Genomic DNA, 26,127 nt, shown 5'->3' with positions numbered 1-26,127 from the left:
CCTGAAACTACACTATTCATTTGTGCCCTTATTTATCATCCCTCCTTCATGAGAAAGGACAGGGCTGTGTGGACAGGGCCTTGTCTATTTGTTCACCACGGTTCCTTGAACACCAAGACCTCTGTGGTCCGATATGTAGTCACCAGCCATGTGTGGCTAATTAAGTTACTATTAAAATGAAATGAATTATAAAACGCAGTCTCTCAGTTACAGGAGCCACATTTCAGGTTCTCAATGACCATCTGTGGCTTGCGGCTACTGTACTGGATGGGGCAGACAGAGCACGTTACTACCATCACAGGAAGTTCCATTGGGCAGTACTGGTCTAGATCACCATGGCCAGTCACAGAAATATACCACTGGGGAAATCGAACATTCCTTCCTTCCTTCAAAAACAACTTAACGAGCACCATTTCCATGCATAAAATATACCCTGGGGCCTGCCTCATTTACTGCTGTGACCAGGCTGGAGATGGCACCTGAACAGTGATGTTGTGGGTAAAAACCGTGATGGCGTCTATGTTTTTACTGAAGGGTGGTACCGCATAGCAGATTAATGTGCTTATTATAAAGGAAGACAGATGGACCGTGGGGAGCTGCTGAAAGCCCACTTTTTGGATGGGTTATTACAGCCTAGAGAAGGGAGACTATTGACTCCTTTCTCCAAGCAGGTATCTCCGTGCCGGGGAAGCAGAGTCAAGAAAATCCGCAGGAAAACCCCACGTTCCCTTCCCACCTCTGCCCCTTACTCCTCACTAGCTGGTCAAGCCATTTAATCTGGGGAAACATCAAAAAACGTGACAAACATATTATCACAGCCTCCTCCTGAGCCCAAGACAGACATCACTGATCAATCACATACCCTTTCCTGGAGGAACCAGAAGGAAAGTTCCAGCTCCTTCTCAAGCCCGCACTCCAGGCAGCCACTTCCAAGCAGAGCTGGCAAGAGAAGCAGTCTCTCTGCCTGGGAGGATCTCTCTGTTCTAAGCCCTGGCTTCTTCATCTACAGGGTGGGGACTGGCAATACCCCCCTTGCAGGACTGCTGGGGGGTTAACTGAGATGATTCATTTGTTCAGTTATTTGTTCAGGCATCAAATGTTTACTAAGCGCCCACCGGGGGCCTGACGCCTGCCAAACACACGCAGCATCACATAAACCGCAGCTGTGACAAGTACCGACATCTGATGCCGCCTCTGTGCGCCTGCGTGGTTGGGTTCTAGCCTCCGTGCCCTTCCTCAGCCCCGGAGTCCCTCTGCTCCGGGCCGGCTCACACTCACCGCGTCACCCAGTGAGGGGGAAGGAGCCCATCAAAGATAGCCTGAGGATTAAACAGGCAGCATATTTTCCAATAAAAGAGAACCGCCCCATCTTCTTCTAGAACCTTCTTTTCTTATGTTCTAAATAAGCCTGGGTTGGATTATCTCCCCGCATTTAACTTTTTTCCCTTGGATTCCCATACACAAAACACTGTCTTAACAAACCGTGTCTACCAGGCTGAGCAATATTTCCTATAAACTCTTGTTTTATCTTCTCTAAAACACACAGTCATAGCATTCTCTGGAGAATATTAAATCAAACCAACCTGCAGCTGCATTTGTTTGCGCTTTCTGCCCCCAGTAAATTCTGGCAACAGATGGGTGTGCGTTACAGAAGTGGTGCCCCTGCGGGGGACTGCGGCCCTCCGCGCTCTCCTCTCCCCAGGGCACCCTCCTCGACACCCAGATGTCCTGTGCCTCTCTTTTCTATTCTCAGCACACAGGGAAGGGCGAGTGCGGGTTAAAGAAGAAAGGCGGGCCTCGGCCAAAAGGGATGAAGCTTATCTTCTTTGTAATCCAGCACAGAAAATCCGCTTTTCTTGGCCTGAGCTATATAGTCAATGACAGGGCCGAGCTGCAGGGCATGGGCTTGGGCAGCCAGCACTGCTTGATTGCTTATTCCAGAAGATGCCGATGCCCGCCTGCCCAGAAGTGCCGTGCAGACCGGAGAATGAGAGGACCCGGCCCTAGATGCTGGGGGTGCGCTGGGGCTACACGGAGCTGGGGCTGCATCGGAGCCTGGAGGAAGGCCTCTAAGCACACGAGGGACCAGGGCTGGCAACAGGGGAGCAGGGGAGGGGGACAGGCCCGCAGGAACTGCCTCATTATTTCGGTGGTTTGGATTTTTTTTTTTCTCAAATTTAAACTTCAGGTATTAAAAAAAAAAAAAAACACCTCAAAAATCAGAGAAAGCTTTTTGTGACTTCTCCGAGGCAGCATCGTGTGTGAACAGAGCCGGGTGGGACTGCGTCTGCCACGTTAGCCTCCAGATCCCCAGAGCCTAGCAGATGTTTATTCGGTAGCTGGATGACTGGGTGAGTAAGTGGGTGGGAGAATCAGTAGGAAGAGCTTCAGGACGGGAGGAGGACAGGAAGGAGGGAGGAGGCACAGAGTCTCCTGGCCGATGCTCTAACCTGTGGCATGACCTTGGGCAAATGCCCTAACCTCTCCTACTCTGTCTCTCATCTGGATCTCAGAAAGGGTGAGACAACTGTTCATGGGCTCTTGGGGAATGAACTCACTCATTCAACAACCATGTATTTCTACTTCAAATAGAGCAGTGGCGGGGACGACTCAAACCCTGCTTCCAAGAGGCCCGCAGTACGATGGGGGAGGCAGTTGTCAGTCCCAGTGCAGGGGTGCAGGGGTTCATGAGATTCTGGCTCCCTGTGAATATTCAGAAGATCTAGCAGCATTGGCAGGCCTTGCTACCTAGCAAACATTACTTAAGGCTGAAAAATGGCCTTCCCTCTACCTGGGCCAAATGCTTGTCTGTCTGCCACACTCCCCACCAGGTCCTAGTGTCTCTCTACCAATACTGAGGCTGAGGATCGGTTCCTGTTTATCATCGTCACTTTCCTTATGGCAGATTAGAAAGGAAACTAGAACAATTCTCAGCCCCTGTTTTTATCATAAGACGGGGAACCAACCTAGGCCGAGGAGGGTCCCATCCCTCTTCATCCATTGAGTTCCCTGCTGAGTCCCCGGGCCTTCTGCTTGAAACCCTTGGCACTCTGGGTTCACCTCTATCAAGGGCTTCATCACACTGCATCATGCTGCTACGTTTACTTGTCTGCCAGCTTTCAGACAAGGAGTACCTCCAAGGCATGGACTCTGTCTTTCCCTTGGTGTCCTCAGAATTGATCAGGAAATCCGAAGGGACCTGCTCTGTGCTCGATAATAAATGTTGAGTGAAGGAGTAAACGCAAGTGAATACAGGAAAAACAGTCCAGAGAAGAAGGCAAGGATGAGGGCCCGTCTGCAGGTAGAGAGGTGAGGGTAGGAAGGAGGAGGGAGGGTCCTGAAATCAGAGGGACAGAAAGAAGAACACAGAGGTTAAGAGCCTGGTTGTTTAGAGTTGGGTCCGCACACCAGGAACACTGATATACCTGGCAGCTGGTCAGACATCCAGAATCTTGGGCCCTGACCTAGACTTGCTGGCTTAGAACCTTCATTTTATCAAGATTCCAGGTGAGTCATTGCAGATGATGGTTTGAGGGGCACTGGCTAAGCGAACAGGCCTGGAGTCCGACTGCAGGGACTCAAATTCTCACTCTAATGCTCACTGGCTGTGTGACCTGAGCCACGTTATATAACCTCTCTGTGCGTCTGTTTCCTTATCTGGTAAAACTGAGCCTTGGTTCATATTTCTCCAGTTCCCCCAAAGGGTGACCTGATTTTACTTCCCAAACCTCAGTGGAGGCTCAGCTCCTGGTGGCTCTGACAATGTGAAGTGAAATCCGCCAGCGGGAACTTGCTACCCACAAGAGGAAGGGCAGCAGGGCCTCCTGGTACCCATTTTGCCACTTCAGGGATCAGGCGATCGGAAAGCCCTAAGTGCTTCCATCAGCCAAACGCCCAGTGAGGAACCACAGCCCGTTACTTACGCCGTCAGCCGTCCAGTAATTCCGAACCTTGATCTTGGTTAGACCAAAGTCACGCAGCTGTCTCGTGTTGCGGATGACAAAAAAGAGCTGGAGTGGAGGGTGGAAGGGGCACGTCCACAAGGAAGAATCTTGCTTGCTCTGAAATGCCAGCAAGAGAGGGGCATTGTTAGCACATTTCTGCCTCGTCCCAGCATAAACGGGCAGTGACTATGGAAACCAGGAGAGAGGAGGGCGGGAAGCCAGGAACCTTCTCTACATCATCCAGGGTGGGGTCTCGGATCTCACCCCATCTGGACTGTGCTTGGGAGCGGGCTACTGACCCTGTCACCTGGCATGAAGCTGCCACGTGGGCCCCTCTGCTCTGCCATCCAGACGGAATTTAAAATGCAGTGGGCTTTCTTTTAATCAACGTAATGGGCTTTGTGGGGAGAGAGCCCGGAGGGGAAGGACGGGAAAAGAGCCACCACTTGCTCTGTTTGATTAACCTGGCCAAAAGAACCTTAGATTTTCCTTTGTAAAACCCTGTAGAATTTTTAAAAATTAAAAATAGAAAAGAAAGAAACTGGCTCAGGCATTTGTTGGGATGGGGCCAGGGCACCGAGCCTTGGGATTTATTCTGTTCCCTTTCAGGGTTTCCAAGCCACAGGACCCTGGTGTGTGGTTTCCGCCGGCCGGCGAGGCTGCCAAGGCTGCTCTCCAGGCCAAGGAGGCAGAAGAGCGGGGAAGCTTCGCTGTCTTTTCCATCCTTACCGACAAAATTTCGTACTACAAGTGCTTTGGATGCAGATTGGAAAAAGCAAACTCAGGGGACTTCTCTCAGCTCCGGTCATCTCCCCTCCTGCACTCTGTGGGTACCTCTTCTACTCTCTGGACAAAACTCACAAACGTCTCCACGCTGGCTTGGCCTCCGTGCCTTTGCATGGACCAGGCCTCTTCGTGTAACACTCTTCCTTCTCACCTTGGGAAATTCAGCTCAGACGGGCTGTCGCCCCCTTTGTCACTCCCTCCTCCAGACGCCCACAGTTCCTTGCAAGGCCTGAGGTTGTCATTTACTCAGTGTCCCAGGAATACCTGTTTTCAGGTCCATTTCATTCCACCCCCTCTCCCCACCAACACATACACACACACACACACTCTCAGCTGTGAGTTCTCCTAATTCATTCAAGAACCCTAAGTATTCTGCACCATTCCTTGGCACACAGTAAATGCTAAAAAAATCTTTGAATTTTTTGGAAAATCGTTGAATGAAGAAATGAATGGAGAAATGAAATTTACCTCCTGATATCCGTCCCCTCACTGAAACTAGAGACTGGAAACTGATCTGGCTGGCAGAGCTATTTTGTATAGCTCATGAAGTATTGTTTAAAAAAACCTCAGCAAATTCGTTACCAACACTTAAAGATGGGAGATATCCCCTCCCCCTCAGAGCTGGGTCTCTGGCTTATCTATAGACTTAGAAGACATGGCAACATGGAGTCCCTGATTGTAGTTGGCTGGAACTGAGTACACTGCTCCGGTGGCCAGGGCGGGTGTTCTCCGACGCCCCAGTCCCCACCACTCCCTACTGTTTTTCACCCACATCACCTCCCTGGTTATGCTTCTGCCTGGCCCCTGCAAGCATTTGAGTTTAGGGTCCCCATTGAACAGTCACAACAAGTCCCATCTACCAATAAGCAAGCTGCATCTCTGATGCTGGCTGAAGTTGCTCCTTCTACCTAAAAGGAGCATCGCCCTGTATCTGAGAACGCCTCCCCGGGCTCCTGTCCCCAGGACCGTGCCCGCTACTTGACAGAGCGGAGCAGGAGGACACTGCTGCCTCTGGGGTTCTGCCGGCCCCCAGGAGACACGAGGCGCAGGCCCCAGCTGCGGGGAGGACAAAGGTGGCTTGTCCCAGTGACAACGGTGCCTTTCAGGAGGGAGGCGGCTGCTTTGTTAAGGGGGGAGAGATGAGTTCAAGGGGTTCTGACTTATCCTGGCGAGTTTCTCGAGCTCTGCAAGAACTTCTAGTGCTCTGGGCAGCTGCGAGGGGTCAGGACAGAACATCTCCAAATCCAGCGGGGAGGTGGTGGGGGTGGGGGCCGGGTCTCATTCCTTCTCCAAGTCGGGGCCTTGCAGGGGTCGCCTTGGCTGCTGAACAAAGGTAGAGAATGAAGGCTGACCCTTAGACGCAGCCATGGGGACTGTAATTGATTTCCCAACACATTTCTGCCAGCAGGAAGGCTAACCAGACGGCTAAGTGGGAATTTTGGTGCTCAGAGTCAGAGAGCAACAACCTGCAGGTAACTCTAGGCCTCGTTAGCAACTGAACCTTCTGAGGGCGTTTTACTTTTACATTCCCACCAGCAAGGTAGGAGGGTTCCAATTTTTCCATATGTTCACCCAGGGTGAGCCAGCTGCCTCATGTCCCAACCTCAGGGCCCCAAATTAAAAAAAAGACCCAAACCCACCAAAACCCTGGGCCAATGTCCTCGCAGCTATCACATGGCAAAGCTCATCAGCCTCTGCTAAACAGAGGAAAAGGGAGAGTCATCATCAGAATGGGTCCCCATCAAATCCAACGACGCTTTTTATCGCTCCTGGTATGCTCTGTTCTGTACAGCAGACTTCCAAAAGGCCACAAAGGGGATGGGGGAGGGATAGCGAGGGCTGGTCCAAGCCCCAGCAGCACGCACCGGAGCCTACAGCCTCAAAGCAGGAAGGAGAGCAGGGGACGCAAGGCCAGAGCAGCCGAGTGGCCGTGACCTACCAGACTTGTTTCTTTCAAGGTCATGTAGCTACTGAACTTTAAGAAGGCTCAGACACCACCCAGTCCGACCCCAGGACAAGCAGCATTTCCTGGCTATATGGCATCTGACCTGCTTTTCTTTCAATAACAACCACATATTTCTTCGGGAAAAATTCCCTCCCCGCCCCGCTGGGGCGCCTCGGTGGAACTGGCACCAAGGTGCCGAGCCCTCCTAGGCAAGGTGGTCCATCAGCCTTCCTCTCCTGGGACTGGATATCTCAGCAGAGTGACAAGATGACAAACCAACTAACCAGCCAATCACCTGACAGACACTGCACTTCCACCCCACCCCCAAAGACCAACCCCTGGGTGTTCGTGCATCCTAGGACGCTACCTAAAACCCCAACATGACTGTGGGTCCTGTCCTCTTCTGGCCTGGGCAGCAATGAAAACGCCAGCTACTCGAAAGACTTGCAACAAACTTCTGTTCAAAAACTTGCTAAAGCGAGCCAGACTCCGTTTCTTTGGCTGGCAAAATAAGAATCATATGGATTATCCAGGCCCTCCACCCTGATTCTACCGGGGGCAGAAAAACTGACTCTCAGAGAAGGCAGGTGAGTTGCCCAAGGCGACAAAGAGTCAAGACCAGAACCTGGGTCACTAAACCAGGGGTTTCGAAGCCCCCTGTCTTGCTTATTTTTCTTTCAATGGGAATATTTACGTCATAGCAGTATTACCACCACTACTAGTGGTAACAATGGAAACAGTCATAGCTGACGTTCGGGGGCGCTTTCGAAGAGTGAGGCAGGGCGCTAGCGCTTTATATTTACGTGTGGTCCTTACTACATTGTGTCAAGGTCAGCGCTGTTATTGTCCCCACTTCACAGACCAGGGAACCAAAGTAGATGTTAGGGGAGGTGCCCACAGGCACGGACCTGTAAGTGGTTAAGCTCTGAGCCCAGCCTTTCTGCTTCCCGGGCCTGTGCACTGTTCTGTTTAAATAAGATGGTAACGTACATCGGACACAGCACCGTGCCTGGCATGAGGCAACAACTGAATAGGCGCAAGTGTTTTCATTTTCAATATTTAAAAAAAAATTAGTAATTTGTTTTTTGGAATAGAAAATACATCTACATGGCAGGAAATTTAAAAGCTGCCCGAAAGCATCCAAGGGAAAGTCTTCTTACGGCCTGGTCCCCGGCCCAGCCAGTCCCGAGGCCCAGAGGCAACCTCTGTTCCGGGTTTCTCAGGCCCCGCCCAGAGGTCATGGTGACCGATGCTGGATGTAAAGATGTCACTGCTGGGCCATCTGTCTCAGCCCGGCTCATCGTCTCCTGTGTCCAACTTGCAAGTGGCAGGAAGAGAAAATACGAGGGCTTTTCTTTTTTAAATTGTCAGATATTTAAAAGAAAGCAATGTTCCACATTTGTTGGGTGTGTCCTCCATGTTCCCCAGGGAAGCAGGACCCCGAGGGGTGCATGGGCCCCAGGCCAGGCTGCTAGGTGTGTGCACTTGGCCCCACCACCTTCCAGCTGTGTGCCCTTGGCCAAGTCAGTGCCCTTTTCCAAGCCTTCGTTTTCTTCTGCTACAAAATAAGGGCGTTGCTCTCAATGACCACCCCCTCCCCAAGAGGTCCCATGTTTGGTAGTGACAGTGGCAAACTGCAAGTTAGATAAAGGGGGTGGATTGGTTTTTCTTTGCCCCCCTGACCCCCAAAGAAACCCCCACAGAGCAGGGACCTGGGAGAGAGCTCAGGGCCAGGGGACGGACAGTCTGGAAGCCTCTACCTGTTCATTTGCCCAAATGAATGACTGGGCACGACTGATTGCATCATCCTTCCCCTCCCCTGGGCTTATCGTGGGCCGAGAAACGCATCAAAATACAAGGCCAAGACTCACTGAAGGCCGCCTCCACTTACAGCTAAGTTCCTATTGACCAGGTGGCCCAGGTCCCCGTGCGTGTCCGCGCTCCGGATATCCACGTCATGAGGCGACACGTAAAGTTTTGTGTGGTTCAGGTCGAAGAACTCAACTTCCGTGAGACCCACCCACGACGCGCTGCCCCAGTTGGACAGGATTTCCATGGTCACGTAGATGGCATCTTTGATCTCTTCTTCCTTCGTTCTCGATTCGTCCTGAACAAGGAGGAAAGGAATGCCAAAGGATGAAACACGACAGGTGGGGTCCGGCTCTACCACTAAACAAGTTCTTCAGCCTCTTGGTGCCTCAGTTTCCCACTCTGTACAGTGACCGTGAGAACAGCGCCCATCACGGGTGGTTATCGTGGAGACTGAATGAGCTCATATTTGGAAAGCATTTAAGATGTAGTTACTGCGAACCCTGGCAATTAGTATGTTCTAAAAGAGTCTGCAGATAACAAAAAATGTTTAAAAGGCACCAGGCTCTGCCTGAACACGCATTTCTCTCTGCCACTATGAAGTGCTCACGTCCTGTAGGCAGGTCACAACTGCTGCTGAATCGGGCAGCTGACGTGTCCCCTGCCCCCCAAAATTGAGATACCGAAGCCCAAACCCGAGTAGCTCAGAATGTGACTGTTTCTGGAGATAAGGCCTTTAAAGAGGTAATTAAGTTAAAATGAGGCTGTTAGGGTGGGCCCTAATTCATTCTGACTCATGTCCTTACAGGAAGAGGAAATCTGGACACCCAGAGAGACCTCAGGGGTGGGCAGGCACGCAGAAAAGGCCACACGAGGGCACGGTGAGAAGGCGACCATCTGCAAGCCAAGGAGAGGGCTTGGGAGAAGCCCAGCCTGCCAACAGCTGATCTTGGATTAGCTTCCAGAATTGTGAGAAAATCAGGCTCTGGTTTAAGCCACCAGATTGGCACTCACTTGTGGCAGCCTAACAGACGGCCTACCTAATACAGTCGACAACACGGGACCCTGGACAAGTCACTGGACGTCCCTCGTCCTGGCTGGGGAACAGGACAGGACACCATCTATCCGACAATCCTGTTTGATTAAGTGAGATCCGCCCCCGGGAGAAGCCCGGTCACCAGCCCTGGCCCGTGTGCCCTCTGTAAGTGTCCGTTTCCTCCCATGTCTCTCCTCCATTGATTTTAATGCCCGCCTCCTTAGTGGGGAGGCTGTCTGGTCTGAGAGTGTGTGAACGCCATCAATAAACGGCCACACCGTGGAATGGCTTCCCGAGGCCCCCTTCAGCCTCCGATGGCAGTGCTGGTCGCCACGGATCAGCCACTCATGAAATGGTGCATTCTCCACACGCTCATGCCCTCTCTTAATTAGCATCGTAATCTGAGATGGTTCTTTGAGCAGGAAGCTGAGCAAATGAACAGCAACTGTTCCCTACTTATTTTTTTTAATTAATAGCCAGCAAGACGTGCTAGTGTTCTCAGCGTGTGTTTGGCTGAGCCTTGATTGCCACGCGATGGGATGGGGACAGGGAGGGAGGGAGGGAGGTCAGCTCGCAGCTCCCAGGAGGAACACAGGGCCTGTTTTTATTAGCAGACCCCACGCCTTCCTCCTTCTTCATCACAGGGTCGCGTGGGGCCTGGGCCAAGCCCTCTGTTGCCCTGGGCCTGAGTCCCAGGCTTGCAGGATGGTGATAAAACTCAACCAGCCCGGCTCAAGCAGAAGGGATTGGGAGGTTAATGAGCTTGAGCCTGTGAGGCGCGATCGGCTGCCAGGTGAGCGGTGTGGGAGGCGGGAAGGCTCAGTGCTGTTCACCGCGGCGGCTGGCGGTGGGGAAGAGGGCCAGATGGGAGCCGAGCTGCCTCGCGGAGGGGCTGCTGGATCTCACGCCCAGTACCGTCAAAAGTGTGCAAATTCCTGCAGCGGGGTTTCTAAATGAAGAAGCTGAAGGGTCTATTAACTAAGGAAGTGTCACAACTTGTCAGTGTTGCAATAAGATGACTACTCCTGCTTGATTTAAGATCCCTTGAGGGGTCTGAGGCCAACACAGGCTTCATTGCCACCCTCCCCACCAAGACCACCTGCTTCTCCTTTGGGGAAGTCTCCCCTTCTCCCTTCTCAGCTGTGAAGGGGGGCACCCTTTCCCATCCCAAGGGGGAGCCAAACTGGTCCCATGAATCAGCATGTCTTGTCCCCTGGGCCACCTAGAGGGAGTGGCTCAGTGGTGGGCATGTGACCCAATTTCGGATCTACATGTGGAGAAGCTGCTCTTGTCTCCTGGCTGTGGGGTCTGCAGGGATGAGGGCGAGAGGTGGAAGTCACTCAAGCTATTGCAGGATCACAGGGAGAGAGCAGAGCTGGGACTGGGCACTGAGGTGGGGATGGGGCTCAAGGGTGCAGCTGACACTGTGGAGCCACTGTCAGCTGCTGGATCAAGCCCCACCTGATCCCAGATGTGGCATTCATTACAAAGAAATGTGTCATTCTTATTCTCTTTGTAGCGTAAGTCAGTTTGCCTTGGGTTTTCTGTCTCCTGTATGATAAGGAGACTTGATCAATTCAGGCTCTTTTTAATATGGCTGAGGCTTCACCACACTTAGGACCTTCAGAGCTAAGAAAGCAACTATTCCATACAGGAAGGAACAAAGCTTTGCTTTCCCTAGATTTTTTCTAGATGGCAATCTTTCAACTGATATTTCCTGGTTCCTCCTTGCCTCGTGCCAGGCACTGAGCCACCCACCCTCACAGACCTTTTCTATTCCAGCCTGACAGTGGCCCGTGAGCGGTGGATTATTTACCCAGTTTGACAGCCACACAATCCCAGGACCAGACAGCTTAAGAGGCTTGTCTAAGGTCACACGACCTCTAAATGATGGTGCCAGACTCAAAAGCCAGAACTCCAGTCTGGGCTGGAGCAGGGTGCTTTCTGCTGTCATATGAGCTTCATGTGTGGCTTTGGAAGGACTTCCTGTTAAGTCTCCATTGGCCAATCACAAGATGGGTGACCATGGTACCAGAGAGTTATAAGAAAGGCTTGGGTAAAGGGAGGGGTGAGAGGATGTGCTGGACGCACACACTTTTGGCAAAAGGGAGAGAAGCATCACCGGTTATCCTGCCACCTGGATGCCCCCTGTCCTTTCACCATTTACGTCTCAGCTCCACCAACACGCTCACACAGCCACATCTTCGCCCAGTCGCTGCCATCTGATCCAACTGCATGAAGATTAACATCACCTTTTGCAGATAACTTTACACCCTTAACATTTTCCATCTGCATAATCTCCATAATGAAAATTTCCATCCTTTTACCCGACTGCATCGTGCTGATATATCATACCCTCCTGATTAACTCCACTATTGCGAGACATTTATGTTATTTCTGGTTTTTTCCCTCTCACTTTTTCCTACTTTCAATAATTCTGCCACACACATTTTTGTGCACCTAGATTTTTATTTCTGCTGAGCGATTTCTTTAGGGTAAGGAAGTGGGGTTGTTGAGCTGGAAGACAAGTATTTCGAAGGCTCTTCCTAAAACCAGCCTTTCTGCTTTTCAAAAGCTGTCCTTCCACTCATTTATATTGCTGCCAGCAGGGTAAGACTGCCAGTTTTACTATAACGTTGCCAGGATTGGAGGTTATCATCAAAAATAATTTGTTAACTCAGATTTCAAACGGGATGTTAAGGTTGCTCTAATTTGTATTTCTTGCTTGTCAGTGACGTTGGCTATTTTTCTATAGGCTCACGTGCTATTTATATTTCCGCTGGTGTGGACAGGCTTCTGTCTGCTGAAACTTCGTGCTCCATGACATGAATGTGTGCTGGGGAGGAGGCGGGTGGAGGCTTGGGCAGAAAGATGCTAAGTTTACTGCCATTAGTTGAGTTCTAACGGAAATGGTTGTACCGAGGGGCCCTTCTCAGCTTGCAGGAGAGACACCAGTGCCTTTGGAAATGCCCCAAAGTCAGGGTTCTCACCTCTGGGTCCTGTGCTTGCTCCTCAGTGGGTGAAACAACCCGGCTGAGACGGGCAGAGTCGCTTTCGACGGCCTGGAGGACTTTCAGAAGCTTCTGCTGTTGTCTGAAATGTGATTTTGTTTTAGCAAACCGATCGTAACAAATGATACACAACCGGAACACTCCCATCAAGGGGACCGCGATTACTTTTCTGTTTCAGAGAGAAGAAACAATTTGAGAAGAAAGTACTTCTATCCCTGAAACACTCCGAAGGCGCACCCGCACCTGGGCTGGTTTTCTCCCTTTATAAATAACTGTACAATGAGCGAGGAAAGAAGGGCAAGCAAGATAAACTGCCTGGGGCCAGCTGCCAGCTGATCTCCTTAACCTCCAGCTGACTGATAACTGGTGAGAGTCTAGTGCAGGGGTCCACACACACAGTCCAGCCAGCAGGTCAAATGCAGCCCGTAGCCTGTTTCTGAGTGGCCTGCAAGCTGAGAATGCTTTTTACACTGTTAAAGGGTTGTTCAGACAAACAGACAAAAAGTGAAAATACTTTAGTATTTGCTCTCTGATCCTTTACTGAAAAAGTTTGTGAACTCCTCGACTGGAGACTTGCTTTGCACCTCTTGTTTCTGAGGACACAGGCAGCCCAAACCCAGCAGAGGGTTGTCTGCAAACGCACCCCACTTGGGCTGTTTAAGGCTGAGTACCCCCAAGACCCTGAAACACAAAGAATCCTGATGATGAAGAAAGAAGCATCTGGTGATGTGTGTGCTGCTTATAAATAGGACCGTATCTGATGTAAAGTGTCCTCACGGCCCAGACTTTTCACCCGCAGAGGGAACCTCAAGTTCTTATTTATGGCCACAATGGTACACAGCATGGTTTCCGATCTGGGCTCTGCAGACTCCTGGAGGGATGGCTAGCAGTGCCTTCAGCCTATTCCGAGTTTTTCTACAAATTATAAAAAGCAAACTCCCTCTGGGTGGACACAGACCTGGGCAGTACACAGCCTGGCCTGGAAACTCCTCCTTCGTGCAGAGAAAAAGCCCCCACCCCTTTTGGGGCCGATGCAGTCTCAGGGCAGGGCCTCGGCTTAGAGATCGCTGTGCAGGCTGGACTTCAGCTGCTCTTGCCCCTCAACCAGGCACAGGCACTGCACAGAATGCCATGCGCCCAGCTCCACACGGTGGCCCGGGGAGAGTGGCTGTGTATGAACGCAAGCTTGAAACTATCAGCTCGGCCTGGTGCATCTTTCTAGCTTATTGAAATTTAGTTGATTTACAGCGTTGTGTTAGTTTCTGGTGTACAGCATAGTGATTCAGTTCTACATATATAGATATTCTTGTTTGTATTCTTTTTCATTATAGGTTATAACAAGATATTGAATACAGTTCCCTGTGCTACAAGTAGGACCTTGTTTATCTATTTTGTATCTGCTAATCCCAAACTCCTAATTTATCCCTACCTGCCTTTTTCCTTTGGTAACCATAAGTTTGTTTTCTGAGTCTCTTTCTGTTTTGTAAATAAGTTCCTTTGTATCATTTTTTTTTTAGATTCCACATACACGTGGTATCATATGATATTTACCTTTCTCTGATTTACTTCACGTAGTATGATAATCTCTAGTTCCATTTATCTGAAGATCTTTTGCCTGATGACCAGAAGAAAGGCTTTATTATTATTATTATTTTAAGGAAAGCCTTTATTTTGATAATAAACTTGACAGTGCCAATCACTGATGCTATGTGTTAATGGAACAGAATGCTGCATTTGGAAATTTTGAGTAGAGAAAAGAAGGTTCAAAGGACACTCCTTTGGGTCACTGTCTGCCACGTGGGCTGCTTCAGTGGAAACCTTTGAGGAGACTGAAACTGTACACAGGCTGAACTGAACTGAACAAGCAAAGAGACGTTTGTCTGAAAGAAATCAAGTCCATTTTAGGCTCTCAGGCTGGAGGGAGAGGGAGAGGGGATGCAGTCTAACGGAGTAGTTTTAAATGCTCCAGAATAACACAGGAAGTGCAAAGAAAAACCCCAGTTAATAAGATCCTCATGGCTGCACGACTACGGGTTGCTTGTTTTTGTTTTGAAGCTGTCTTGATAAGTACCTGCTGCCCAAAAGGCCAATTCTGTCGATGGCTTCACTGACGGCTCTGGCGCCCCCTGCTGCCTGGGACAGCTCCTGCGTGCTCATTGCTGCAGAGATGGGAGGCAGCTAAGGGAGGATGGAAACACTAATTAAACAGATGTCCGGGGGACACTCCTGGCGCAAGTCACAGCAGCGCTATGGTCAAAGGTACACTTCGCAGGCCATTGGTCCCGTTGTGGGAAACTGGGAACAGGAGTGAGAGTGACAGTGTCTGTCTGGGCTGATGAGTTCTAGAATCCTGTCCCAAGGATGGGATCTCAGTTTCCTACGATCTGGGGGGTCCCAGGAAACAGTCTGCTTCAACGAGCTATTGAAAAAATCTTCTCTCATCAAAGCCTTTCCCCATCTCCAGTGAACCTCTGTTCTGTTTGCTACAAAGGAGTGGGGTCCGTTGAGAATTCCAGAAACATTAGACTCTTTTATTTTTAATCCTCCAAGACTTTCCCCCTTCTTTTTCTTTGATCACCTAAACGAGAAATGTGCTCTATTCTCTCTCTGCAAATAATTTCAGTCATTGGAAGCTCTGTGAGTCAGGGGTCAGGTCATCTAGGAATCCTGGACCACAGAGTGGGCAGTGTGGCAAACTTGTCAGAGATACTGGCTGGTGACAGTTTAAGATGACCAGAAATTAGCAGAAAAAGTAGGAGGAATAAGAAAAGCAGACCACTGCAGTGCTCTGGGATGCTGCGCTGCCCCCCATTCTATCCCATGGGCGTTCTCTCCAGTTTCCCACTCTCTACCCCGTCCGCCTCAACTTTCTCCTCCATGTGTCTCCTGGTGCAGGCCAGGCTCATTCCCATTTCAACACTTTCCCCCTGTTCCCCCTGTTCCTTCCACCTGGAATGCTGTTCCCTGTTGCCGCCTTGCTCCTTTTTAAATAGAAGGGCTCCGTTCAAATGGGATGCCCTCCGAGGGGCCTCCTTGGACCACCCTGTGGGGAGTAGCCACCATCCACCTCCCCATCACTCTCTCGCCCATTAGCACCTTTTATTGCCATCTCCCTCTAAAGCCACTTAGTTGATGCACAGCTTTCCCTGTATGTTGTCTGCGAGCTCCCTGGGGCCAGGGGTAACCTGGTCTGACTTGGCCCCTCTGTATTCTGAGCACACAGCACAGACTTGTGCGCAGTCTAACAAAGACAGTCCCGGGGGTTTAATTAAGTCACGTCCATATTTTACGGGGCTGTCTTTGCTGAGAGAGGCCTAATTGACCTAGGTAGATAGAGATATAAATTTATGTATTTAGGATACTAAGATCTGTTTTTGTGTAATCTTGTAGATAAGAGATAGAACTGTAATGCGGAATTGGAGTTGGCAGGCCTGGATGAGTTCTGGCTTCCACCACTATCCTTGGGTGACCTGCTCCAGCCTGGGTCTCCTGCTCTGTGAGGTGGGCAGAATGACAGTGTGCTCAGGGGGCACGGGGAGGACCTGCTAGGACCGTGTGGGGAAGCCCTCTGGAGACAGCCGGGGGCTGTCCTCTCAAGCCTCCACTGACCTCAGGGGTCTCCTCCTTCAGCAGGCTGGCCCAAGATTTTGCTAGTGGTCCTTCTGTGTCCTGGAATGATGGAATCACATGATCTGAGGTCAGAATAAAGCCACTCATTGCACACTCTTCACTGACGGAGGTGCATACCGTCTGGAAGTCATAGACACAAAGGTCAGGGGCAAAGGGCAGAGCTCCAGGGAAACACCCAACAGAAGACCCTAAAGAAGAGCCCACAACTGAGCCTGGGGGGTGACCGGGGGTGCGGATGGGGTCCTAGGCTTGCAGGCAGACAGACTTCAGCCACTTCCAAAGACATGCCGTGGGAAAGCCGCCTTGATTCTCTGGGTACCATCAGCCACATCTAGAAAGCGGGGTGATGAAACCAGCCCTGCCTGTTTCAGGGCTACTGTGAGCACCAAGTGGGACAAGTGCAGGGAAATGGGTTTCAACAGGTGAGCCGGGAACGTGCTCCTGAGAAAGTACGTGGACACTGACAGATGTCCAAGGTCTCCAGCTCCCCAAGGGCCCCCACTCTGCCCACCATCCATCCACCTGTTTGTTGCTCAAAGCTGAGGGCAGTGGGCGCCAACTCAGATACCTGCAGGGCCAGAGGGGTTTCCTGAGCAGGGGAAGCGAGGCCGGGGCAGGACATTAGGGAGTGGTGGGGACTGTGGAGGCTGGAAGGGCTCATGCTCTGGGAAGTTCTTTCCAAAGGAGCCAGTGCTGGCTGTTTGTGCTGTTCTTTCTCTGATCTACCAGCCTGCAACTCAAGTCTAAGGTATTCAGGGTTTGCGGGGAAATCAGCAAGGACTGGAGGCATATTAGCATCCAACTTAGACTCAGGGAACAAAAGATGGAAAGGAGTGGGGGAAATGGGAACTCTGATAGGTCAGTGAGCAGCTGTGCATCGAGCAGGGAATGAGCTGCTTGGTCTGAGGTCAGGGAGGCTTCCACGTCTCTCTCTCCTCTCTCTCCTCACCCCGTACTCTTTGCAAGCACCACTTAGATACCGCCTGGTTCCCGAGCAGCCCGAGTCCTCCTCCATCCTTTCCCTCTGCCCGAGAACGCACCTGCCGTGGGCTGGTGGGGGCCTCGGTCTTTCTGCTGAAGATTGCCCTCTGCAGGACCTCGTTCTCCACCTGGATGGCTCTGAGCACAGCTGAGGCATCTTCCTCTCGGTCCTCAGCCTCGTGCACAGGTTTTCGGGTTGCTGACAGGGGTCTGTCTCGGCGGCTTCCAGGTCCTGGGGGCAGAAAACAGGAGGTGCTCCTTTAGACTGCATTCTTGGAGCTCAGCTCAAAATCTATTAGACTCAAATTGGGAAACATTCTGTAAAACAACTGGCCTGTACTCTCCAAAAACGTCAAGGTCAAGAAAGACACAGAGAGCCCAGAGAATTGCTCAGATTAAAGATGGGGCAGACATGGCTCCTGAACAACAATGGCGATTCTGGACCGGATATGGGCTGGGAAAACAACACTGTAAAGAACATTATTGTAGCAAGTGGAGAAATCCGAATAGAGTCTACAGCTTGGATAACAGCACTGTATTAATGTCAAACATCCTGAATTTCATACATAAGTGCACTGTGTTAATGTACAATGAATGTCCTCGTTCTTTTAAAAATTATTTTTGGGGGGCTTAATTAGGTTTTTTTATTTTAATGGAGGTGCAGGAGACTGAACCCAGTACCTTGTACATGCTAAGTGTGTGCTTTAGAGTTCAGGGTAAAGTGGTATGACGTCTACAACTTAATCTCAAATGACTTAGAAATACACACACAGAGCAAATATAAAGCAGTTGGGACAAAATGTTAACAACTGGTGAGCCTGGGTGAAGGGCATACGGGAGTATCATTTGTGCTATCCTTGCAACTTGCCTTTAAGTCTGAAATTGAAATAAAAAGGTAAAAAATTAGCCCTAGAACGAAGTACCTAAAGGGAATAATACCGAATATTGTGGAGAAGGATGCTTTTTGTTTTATTTTGTTGTGATTTTGCATGGGTAATGAGAATCACCAAGAAATTACTCAATTTCTGAAAAAAGAAAAAAAAAAGCATTGCAAAGCTGTAGTTGATTCTGGAAGTTCTAATGAATGGAAAATTGATTTTATTAAGTAGAAAGTGACATGAAAAAGTACCCAGTAAGGCTCATTGAATACAAATAAGTTATGGGATGCCCACCCAATGGAATACTATGCAGCTATAAAAGAAAAAGCAGTCTAAAATATCTACAGATAAACACAATGACTTGAACTTGCTTCATAATCACTGGGGAGTGGGTGGGGTTGCAGATGAAATTGGTCATCAACTGACAACTGCCAAAGCCAAGTAATAAATGTAGGGGCGACAATAACATTCTCTGAATTACTTATGTTTGGATTCTTTCTCTGTTAAAAACAAAAACAAAAACAAAAACAAAAACTCCATTTAAAAATAGAACTGCCCAAAATGGCTCTATTGGGATATGTAAAGAGGCTTCTACCTACTAAATTTCATCCCTTCAGCAAACATTTAGTGAGTGCCGCTCCGCCAGGCGCTGTTCTCAGCACTGGGGACATAGTAGTGAGCAGACAAATCAAGAGTCCCAACCTTGTGGCAACAGCCAGAGAAATACAATGTAGTATAGGGTGTTAGATGGCATAAACTAATATGGAAAAACAAGAAAAGCAGAGCTGAGTAACAGAGATGGGGAAAGCGGGGCGGCGGGGAAGTATGGTCCAGGCACCAGCACAAGGTGAGAGGCCTGTGGTGTGTTCCAGGAGCCGCAAGGGGCCTTGGGCTGGGGCTGATGGGGGTTAGGCTAAGAAGAGGTCTGAGAGGGGGTGGGGAGGGCCATGCAGGGCCTTGGAGGACACTGTAATGCCATTACTCTGAGTGAAATAGGGAGCCACTGAAGGCTTTAGAGCAGGGGACGACTTGAGGCTTAGGTGCTGAGTGGAGAAGGGAATGAAGGGAGGTGAGGGGGGAAGCAGAGAGGCCAATCAGGGGCTCCTGCAGTTACCGAGGTGAGAGGTGTGGGGCAGGGGAGGAGGGAGATGGGTTGTGGTCAGATTCCACATGTATGTTGCAGACAGAGCCAACAGGATTTCCCAACAGAGTAGATGTGGCTGGTATGGAAAGAGAGGGGTCCAGGGTGACTCCAGGGTTTTGGCCTGAGGAAGCAGATGACAGGGGTGCTTTCAGTTGAGCTGGGAGGGCTGTTAGGAGCAGGTTTGGAAGTGAAGAATGGAGGCAGCTCGGATCCAAGAGATGTGAATTTGGCATCAGGGTGGAGCTGTCAAGTTGGCACATATACAAACAAGTGGGGCGTTTGGGAGGGAGGTCTGGACTGGAGGTGTGAATTCGACATAGGCAACTGGATTGCATCCTTTAACAATAGTGTCAAAGATTGACAATAACATTGGCCTATAACAAACTAGCTGTGAATTGACAGGTATGCCCTCTTGAGGGTAATACATATATCTGGTCTGGTGCAAAGGCTTGTTGAAAACCAACAACCTCCTGTCCTCATGACCTCAGTGAACAGTCACTGTTGATTGTTAGATATTCAGTTGGAGCCCTTTACCCTCCTGCTACGTTCTGTTAGAACTGGCATCAGGCAGGTGGTGGATAGCTCAGTGGTAGAGCGCATGCTTAGCACACACGAGGTCCTTGGTTCAATCCCCAGTAACTCCAATTAAAAAAAAAATTTAAAAAGAAAATAAAAACAAAGAATCGGCATCTGAATGAGAGTTCAAATAGCAACACCAAGAATGCCTTTGGAAAGAGAGGGAGGGAAACACAGGGCAGCTCAACTGGCTGGCGTCCAGTATAGCCAGGCACTGGGTTGATGGGGGCTGTGGGTTTTTATGGAAAAGCTAAGCTAAAATGAGGGGACTCCAATTTCTGCCAGACATCCAGGAGAGGGGCTTTGAATGTGAATGGCCAGAGCCCGGGACAGGCACTCCGAGTGCCTGAGACTAAATGTAGGGGGCGGAGCCCCTGCCCAGCTCTAGCCAATGCCTGTCAGAGAGGGTTATGCTCCCAGTGCTGCCAATTTTTGTGTTCAGAGAAAAGCTAGAACCTGAAATTTATATGAAATCCCCCTGAATTTTATTTGTTCATAAAGTATTCCAGTTTTTAAGAAATGCGGAGGCCAACAGAACCCAAGGGCTGGTCTAATACAGGCCACAGCAAGCCTAAGCTGTTCCCCCAGGAAAGTCAAGGGCACCCAGAGGAACCCTTGTGTGCCTTCGGATGGCTGCCCAGCCTGGGCGATCACAGCAGTGGGTCATTCCCTGACTGTGATGGACTCTTGCCGCTGCTCCAGCGCTGCTCCTGGGGACAGGAGAGTAAGGCCCTGCCGGCAACGTGCCCCGGGGGGTTTCTGTTCTCCCCAGTCAAGGCTGCTTTAACTCTCCTTGTTTTTTCCTTTTCTCATCAGCTAAGAGGCCTGGCTCTGCAAGTGAGAAGGTGAGAGTTGAAAGAGCTGGTTTCACAAGCTGATGGAGGTGGGGATCCTCATTGTTATGGCAACACAGTGGGTCAAGGGGTGGTGAGGCCACTGAAATCTTCCTCACTCAGGTCCCTGCAGCAGCTGGGCGGACAGGAAAAGGGCATGGATGGAAAGAGGAGGTCTTGAGCTCCCCTGGAGCTGGAACTGAGGAATCCCGAAGTACCAGCACAGCTTCACCCCAAGGGTAGCTGAAACACAGGGGCTCCTGCCAGGCAACGGTGTTAATTACCCAGGCTCGTGACTGCGACTCTCACTGCGCTATGATGTGAGATGCTGGTCTGGGTGTGGGGGTACAGAGGTGGCTGGAACAGGCACACTGTGTCCTCACAGACCTCACAGTCCAGGGCAGAGACAGGCACGGATCAGTCAGGTGCACACAGGACAGGACGGTGGCGGGTGACAGGGACTAGGGAGAAAAACCAAGCAGGGTACAGTCTGGAGATGACAGGAGATGAAGGACACTATTTCAGATGCTCGGTTAGGGAAGGTGACATCTGAGTGGAGACCTGAAGGCGGTGAGCCTTGTGAAAACCCATATGGGGAGGCTCTTCCAGGCCAAGGGAGCAGCAGGTGCCAAGGCCCTGAGGTAGGTGGAGCTTGGCACAGTGAGGAAGGGCAGGGGGCCTGGACTCGGGGAGCGAGGTGAAGCTTGGCAGGGCAGCAAGGGCCGAGATGTCTCTTCTCGGTTCTCAAGGGGCCTCGAGGCCACGTAAGACCTATAGGCCTCAGGCGGCTTCAGGAGGCCACGCCCACCTCGTTTACTTAGGGTTCCCAGGACTGCAATCTTTGTCAAATGAATGGATGGAAAATGATTTCAACCCTGAATCTTGTCAGTCTTGGTAGCTGTGCATATCATTAAAATACATTATTTCCTCCACCATCTGTCATAAAGCAGAACTGAGAAATTCAATGCCCTTTCAGATCCTAGAGCAGACCCTATAAATAAAGGGACTAAGATCTAGTGTAAAACTAAACACACGCGCTAGCACTCTGACACTGGGGGTACAAACCCCAGCACTGGTGCAAGGCTCGGGCAGCCGCAGAACACGCAGAACCTAAGATTCATATGCTCCTTCTGCATTTCCTGCATAGAGCGCTTACAAAGTCAAAAAAGAGCTGCTGCGTGGTGACCCCTGCCTTTTTACTGCCACCATGTGGGCGAGAGACCTTTCCTCTCACACCTCAGTGGGCTGGGGCTGGGACGGAACAGCGCACCCAAGAAACTCTCTGTCCTTGGCTGCTACAACCCTACGCTCATCTCTTTTTGGAAAAGGACAACCAGGAAGCATTTTCTTCCATTGGGGGCCAGTTCTGCCTGCACAGACCCTTCTGCCCCAAGCATCTTTTATTGGGGAGGGAATAGTCACAAATCAACATGATCACAGGGTCCTGCTTGTGCCCTTTGAGTCAGATTATGCTAAAACGTTGCTTTGAAAAATTAAATCAGCCTTTCTCCGAGTGAAGGCCAGCACCGCAGCCCTACTGCCTGAGACGTCCCCACCCATGGTTTCCCAGAAACGCCTGAACATGGTGCCTGTGTCCTCTTGAATCACATCTCTGCCGCCTGGCTGTATTTTCTGTGTGTTTCCTCCACGGCACGCGAGGTTGCCGCCTTTTAACTCTTTTTGAAGTTCTCCAGGCTCGCTTGGGTGAGCCGTTTCTGCACCAGCCTGAGCACCACGTGAGGGTGGATTTACTCTTATCACAGATCTGGAGAACTGTGGATTTATTCACACAATGAATCGGTGCCACCAGTAAAAGCCAAATGGTACATTTTAATGTATCCCAAACTGTTCTTTTCTGGTGGAAAACCACCCCTCTTCTGTTAACTTCACTTTCTCTTTGTTTCACCAGACCTTGGCTTTCTTACAGAAAAACGAAAGAGCACATCAATTCAGGAAATTTACCATGAATACAGCACATGTCGCAAAGAAGATATGATGACACGGGGCTGTCGGTTGGCTCACCAGCCAGGCGGCTGGCTTGTCCCACCTGCCAGCTGTGACTCGAGAAGCTCAAATTCAAAGCCTTAGCAAAACGACCCCTTCCCACGTGCCAGAGGCCTCTGAGTTCACCCGGGAATCCACTGAAATGGCAAACATTAAATCTGAGACTCACAAGGGTCTAGCTTAGAGAACACAGGCCAGCAACATGCAGGCTCAAGCCAGCCTGCAGACTGTGTTGTGTGACTTTTACTATTTTTTTTTAAAATTGGAGACAGATGCCAAGCTTTAAATTAAAACAAAACAAAACAAAAACAAACCCCCAGAAATCCACCTGAAAATTGGGATTCCCAGCGTTTCTCAAAAAATCATAGGATCTGGCAGCCCTCTGCTGGCATTCCCAGGAAGCAATCATGAGCTGGGGAGCAGCGCCCCCTGCAGACGGGGCATAAGCCCTCCAGTTTCCACAGTGCCCGCCCCGCTCCTGGTCATCACTGTCAGCCTGGAAACTGCATGATCTTGTGCGGCGAAAAGTCCAGGGAAATAGCTGACTTAGCCCTCTCTTGTCTTGAGCTGCCCTTACTTGCATCTAAAATCCACCCGGGAGGTGGGAAGGGGGCTGCACATGGGGCCAGCAGCCAACACCTGAGTGAGTCCTCCTATGCCTTCATACACTTCAACCTGGCTCAGCCTCATCAGGCTACATGCTTCCCACGGTGTAGGAGACCGTGACAAATGTCCACAGATCCCTCCCGCTTGCAAGGTGTCATGTCGCACTGTGACGCCGCAGCATCAACCATCAAGAGGTAGACGGAGTCTATTTCTCTGGCGGGGCTTGGCCTAATGACTTTCTTTGGCCAAAAGATCCTTAGCGGTCATGACCAAGCAGAGCCTTAAGAAAGCACTTACACGCTGAGGCGTGTCCTCTCTTGCTGCCTGGAGACCACCAGGCGGTGGACAATGAGACCACGTGGAACAGAGATGAGTTGTCCCAGCCAAGGTCCTCAGGACAACAGGCCCGCCAGACACTGAGTGAGGCCGTGTGAGACCACCCACCCAGGCACCCTTGAGCTCACTGTGGAACCAGCCAGTCCACCCACAGCAATAATAAAAGCATTGTTGCTTTAAGCCACCACAGCATGGGGTGGATTATTAGGCAGCAAGAGATAGCTGATACACTTGGCTTGTCAAGGCCTGTGCTCTTCTCATCTCTACAGCTTGTCTGGGGGCCTCTCCATGGCCAGGTGCTGTCTGTAATCCTTAACACTCAGCCTGCTGCTGCTGCCTCTTCCTGAGCCCAGGAATGCACATGATTTTTAATGATTTTCAAGGAAGGGAGTCAGCCCCCTTCTCCCCATCCCTGACTAAATGACTTCTACTCTTTTCTCTTGCATATTACAGTCCTTTGCTTCACACTCAGCCTCTGAGGAATTCGTAGCAAAATTTTTATATGAAATGAGTAGTGGCTGCTTTTGCCTTCCCAGCGACCTTGACCGTCATGGCATCCAGGTTTTCCTTCAGGGATCCAACTCTTCTCCACGCTTCACAGTCCACATGGTTTGGATGGATCTGGCTCTGACCCCACTCCTGGCCCTCCCTGGGCCCAGGAGCACAGGTGCCTCTCCCTGACTGCAGAGGCTGGAGATCGGTTGAGGGGAGACCTGGTGCTTGGACTCTGCCAGAACTATTAGGAGAGAAGCAGATTCTTTCCCCTGGGCTTGTTAAGTCGGTATAAGGGAGCTTGGGGCCACCAGAGACCATCTCTGGGTCATGTGTGAGACTACAGATGTGGTTCTCAAAGTGTGGTCCCTGGAGCAGTAACAGCAGTATCACCTGGGAACTTATTAGGAATTAAAACATTTAGGCTCTACCCTGAAGCAGTGAATTAGAAACTGCAGCTGGGGGGCCAACAATGTTTGAATTTTCTTTGCAAATAACTTAGATGCATGTTCAAGTTTGAGACCTGCTGGACTAGAGGAAAGTAGAGTTAAATGACGAAGAAACAGCTTGCTTGTGATTGCATCATCTGAGCACCTGGATCCCACCATGCCTGAAGCCAAATCTATAGTCCTTGACTTTTCAGGTCTGTGAGCAATACGTTTTCCTTTGTTGCTTCAGCCAATTTGGATTTCTGTCACTTGCTATTAATAATGAACACTGACTAATATGTTATGAAACTGGACTTCGGCAGAATGGTCTTTCTGCTGCAGGTTTTCTTGACAGAAATGCTAAGTGTAGGGCTGTCACGGTCCTCTAAATCACTCATGCTGAGGGGTGTTACTTTATTTCCATGGTTGGCAGCTTGTCTAGGAAAAGCCGTTCAGATATATCACTTCCCTAGAGCACTCTGACAACTTGGACAGTAAACTTTCTGCATTAAAGACTAATGTTCTTTCATCCTCAACAAGACAACAGGCCTCTGGAAGTTTCCTGGAAGGCTTATTGATAGAGACCAAAGTAATCCAGGACATAAGGCCCTTTCATTAGCACCAGGGAAAATTATAGTGCCAGAGAGGAATTACCCTCTCGTGGAGTTGCATCATATGTCCATTTAATTGACACAAAGTCAATTTTATGACCTTGGGCAAAGATAAAAGCGCAAGGAGAGATGTAACTCTTTTAAGAGTGCAGGCAATAGGTTACACATCTGGTAATGGCAGACAAGCTAATCCAGACCAATCCTTCCTTGGAGTACAGCTAGAAAACTTGGACCAAATAGTGTGGTAAAAATCTGTTTGAAAAAAGAAATCTGTTTGAAGGCATGGAAAGTGAACAGGGCTGTGAAGGGTTATAGGCAGGAGAAGAGAAACCCAGAGAGGTGAACCCAGCACCTGGGAAGTGTTTCCCCTCAAAGTGCTGCTGATTCTAAGAGCTCCTGGAAGGCTGAGAAACTGAACAGGGCTGTTGACAGACTCGGGGTTACAGTCTGAGAGTCAGGGTGACCCAGAAGCAGCCAGGAGTGAAGGGCACAGAAAGGTTAACAATTTAGGCAAATCTAAATTACTCTTGACTATTCTAATAATAATAATATAATAATAATAATGTCTAATGAGGTTTATGATCTACAGAGAATTAAAATGCATGACAATAATAGCATTTAAATTGGGAAGGGAGTAAATGGAGTTACAGAGTTGTAAGTTCTCCACTGAATGAGAAACGGTAAACTTGCTAATTTAAAGTAGACTCAAATAAGTCAAGAATGCATGCATGTTGCAATCTCTGGTAATGACTAAAAGAATAATAAAAGAATGTATAACTAACAAGCTAATAGAGAAGAAAAAAGAGGAATAATACAAAGCAATCAGTTCAGAATAGGGCAAGAAAGAAGAAAAAGAGGCACATAAAACAGGCGGAACAAATAAAAAGCAAACAATAAGATGGCAGATTTAAACTCAAATATATCAGCAATTACATTAAATGTAAATGGACTAAATGTGCCCATTAAAACACATAGATTGTTAGAGGATAAAAATAAAAACCAATTACATGCTGTTTACAAGAGACAAACCTCAATGCAAGGATGCAGACAGTTTGAAAATTAAAGGATGAAAAAAGA

At 49.7% G+C, this 26,127-nt stretch overlaps 1 protein-coding gene across 10 annotated transcripts in view; it reads right to left on the bottom strand.

Annotated features, from left to right (window-relative positions):
* KATNIP (katanin interacting protein) overlaps window positions 1-26,127 on the bottom strand; it is a 173,866-nt gene that overhangs the window by 49,998 nt on the left and 97,741 nt on the right. For 8 of the 10 annotated variants that reach the window (XM_031433005.2, XM_031433006.2, XM_031433010.2 and 5 more), the window contains 6 exons: window positions 17,202-17,374; window positions 16,141-16,200; window positions 14,603-14,709; window positions 12,511-12,700; window positions 8,567-8,782; window positions 3,924-4,061 (listed from right to left, as the gene is read on the bottom strand). In XM_031433005.2, coding sequence (XP_031288865.2) covers window positions 3,924-4,061; window positions 8,567-8,782; window positions 12,511-12,700; window positions 14,603-14,709; window positions 16,141-16,200; window positions 17,202-17,374 — 884 coding nt within the window. The remainder of the gene's footprint in view (window positions 1-3,923; window positions 4,062-8,566; window positions 8,783-12,510; window positions 12,701-14,602; window positions 14,710-16,140; window positions 16,201-17,201; window positions 17,375-26,127) is intronic. The other 2 variants (XM_010990905.3, XM_064478542.1) reach the window with 2 other exon arrangements.

The sequence above is a fragment of the Camelus dromedarius genome, chromosome 24 (genome assembly GCF_036321535.1).
Source record: "Camelus dromedarius isolate mCamDro1 chromosome 24, mCamDro1.pat, whole genome shotgun sequence".
Taxonomy (NCBI): Eukaryota; Metazoa; Chordata; class Mammalia; order Artiodactyla; family Camelidae; genus Camelus; species Camelus dromedarius.
This window is presented reverse-complemented; position numbering and strand designations above follow the sequence as displayed.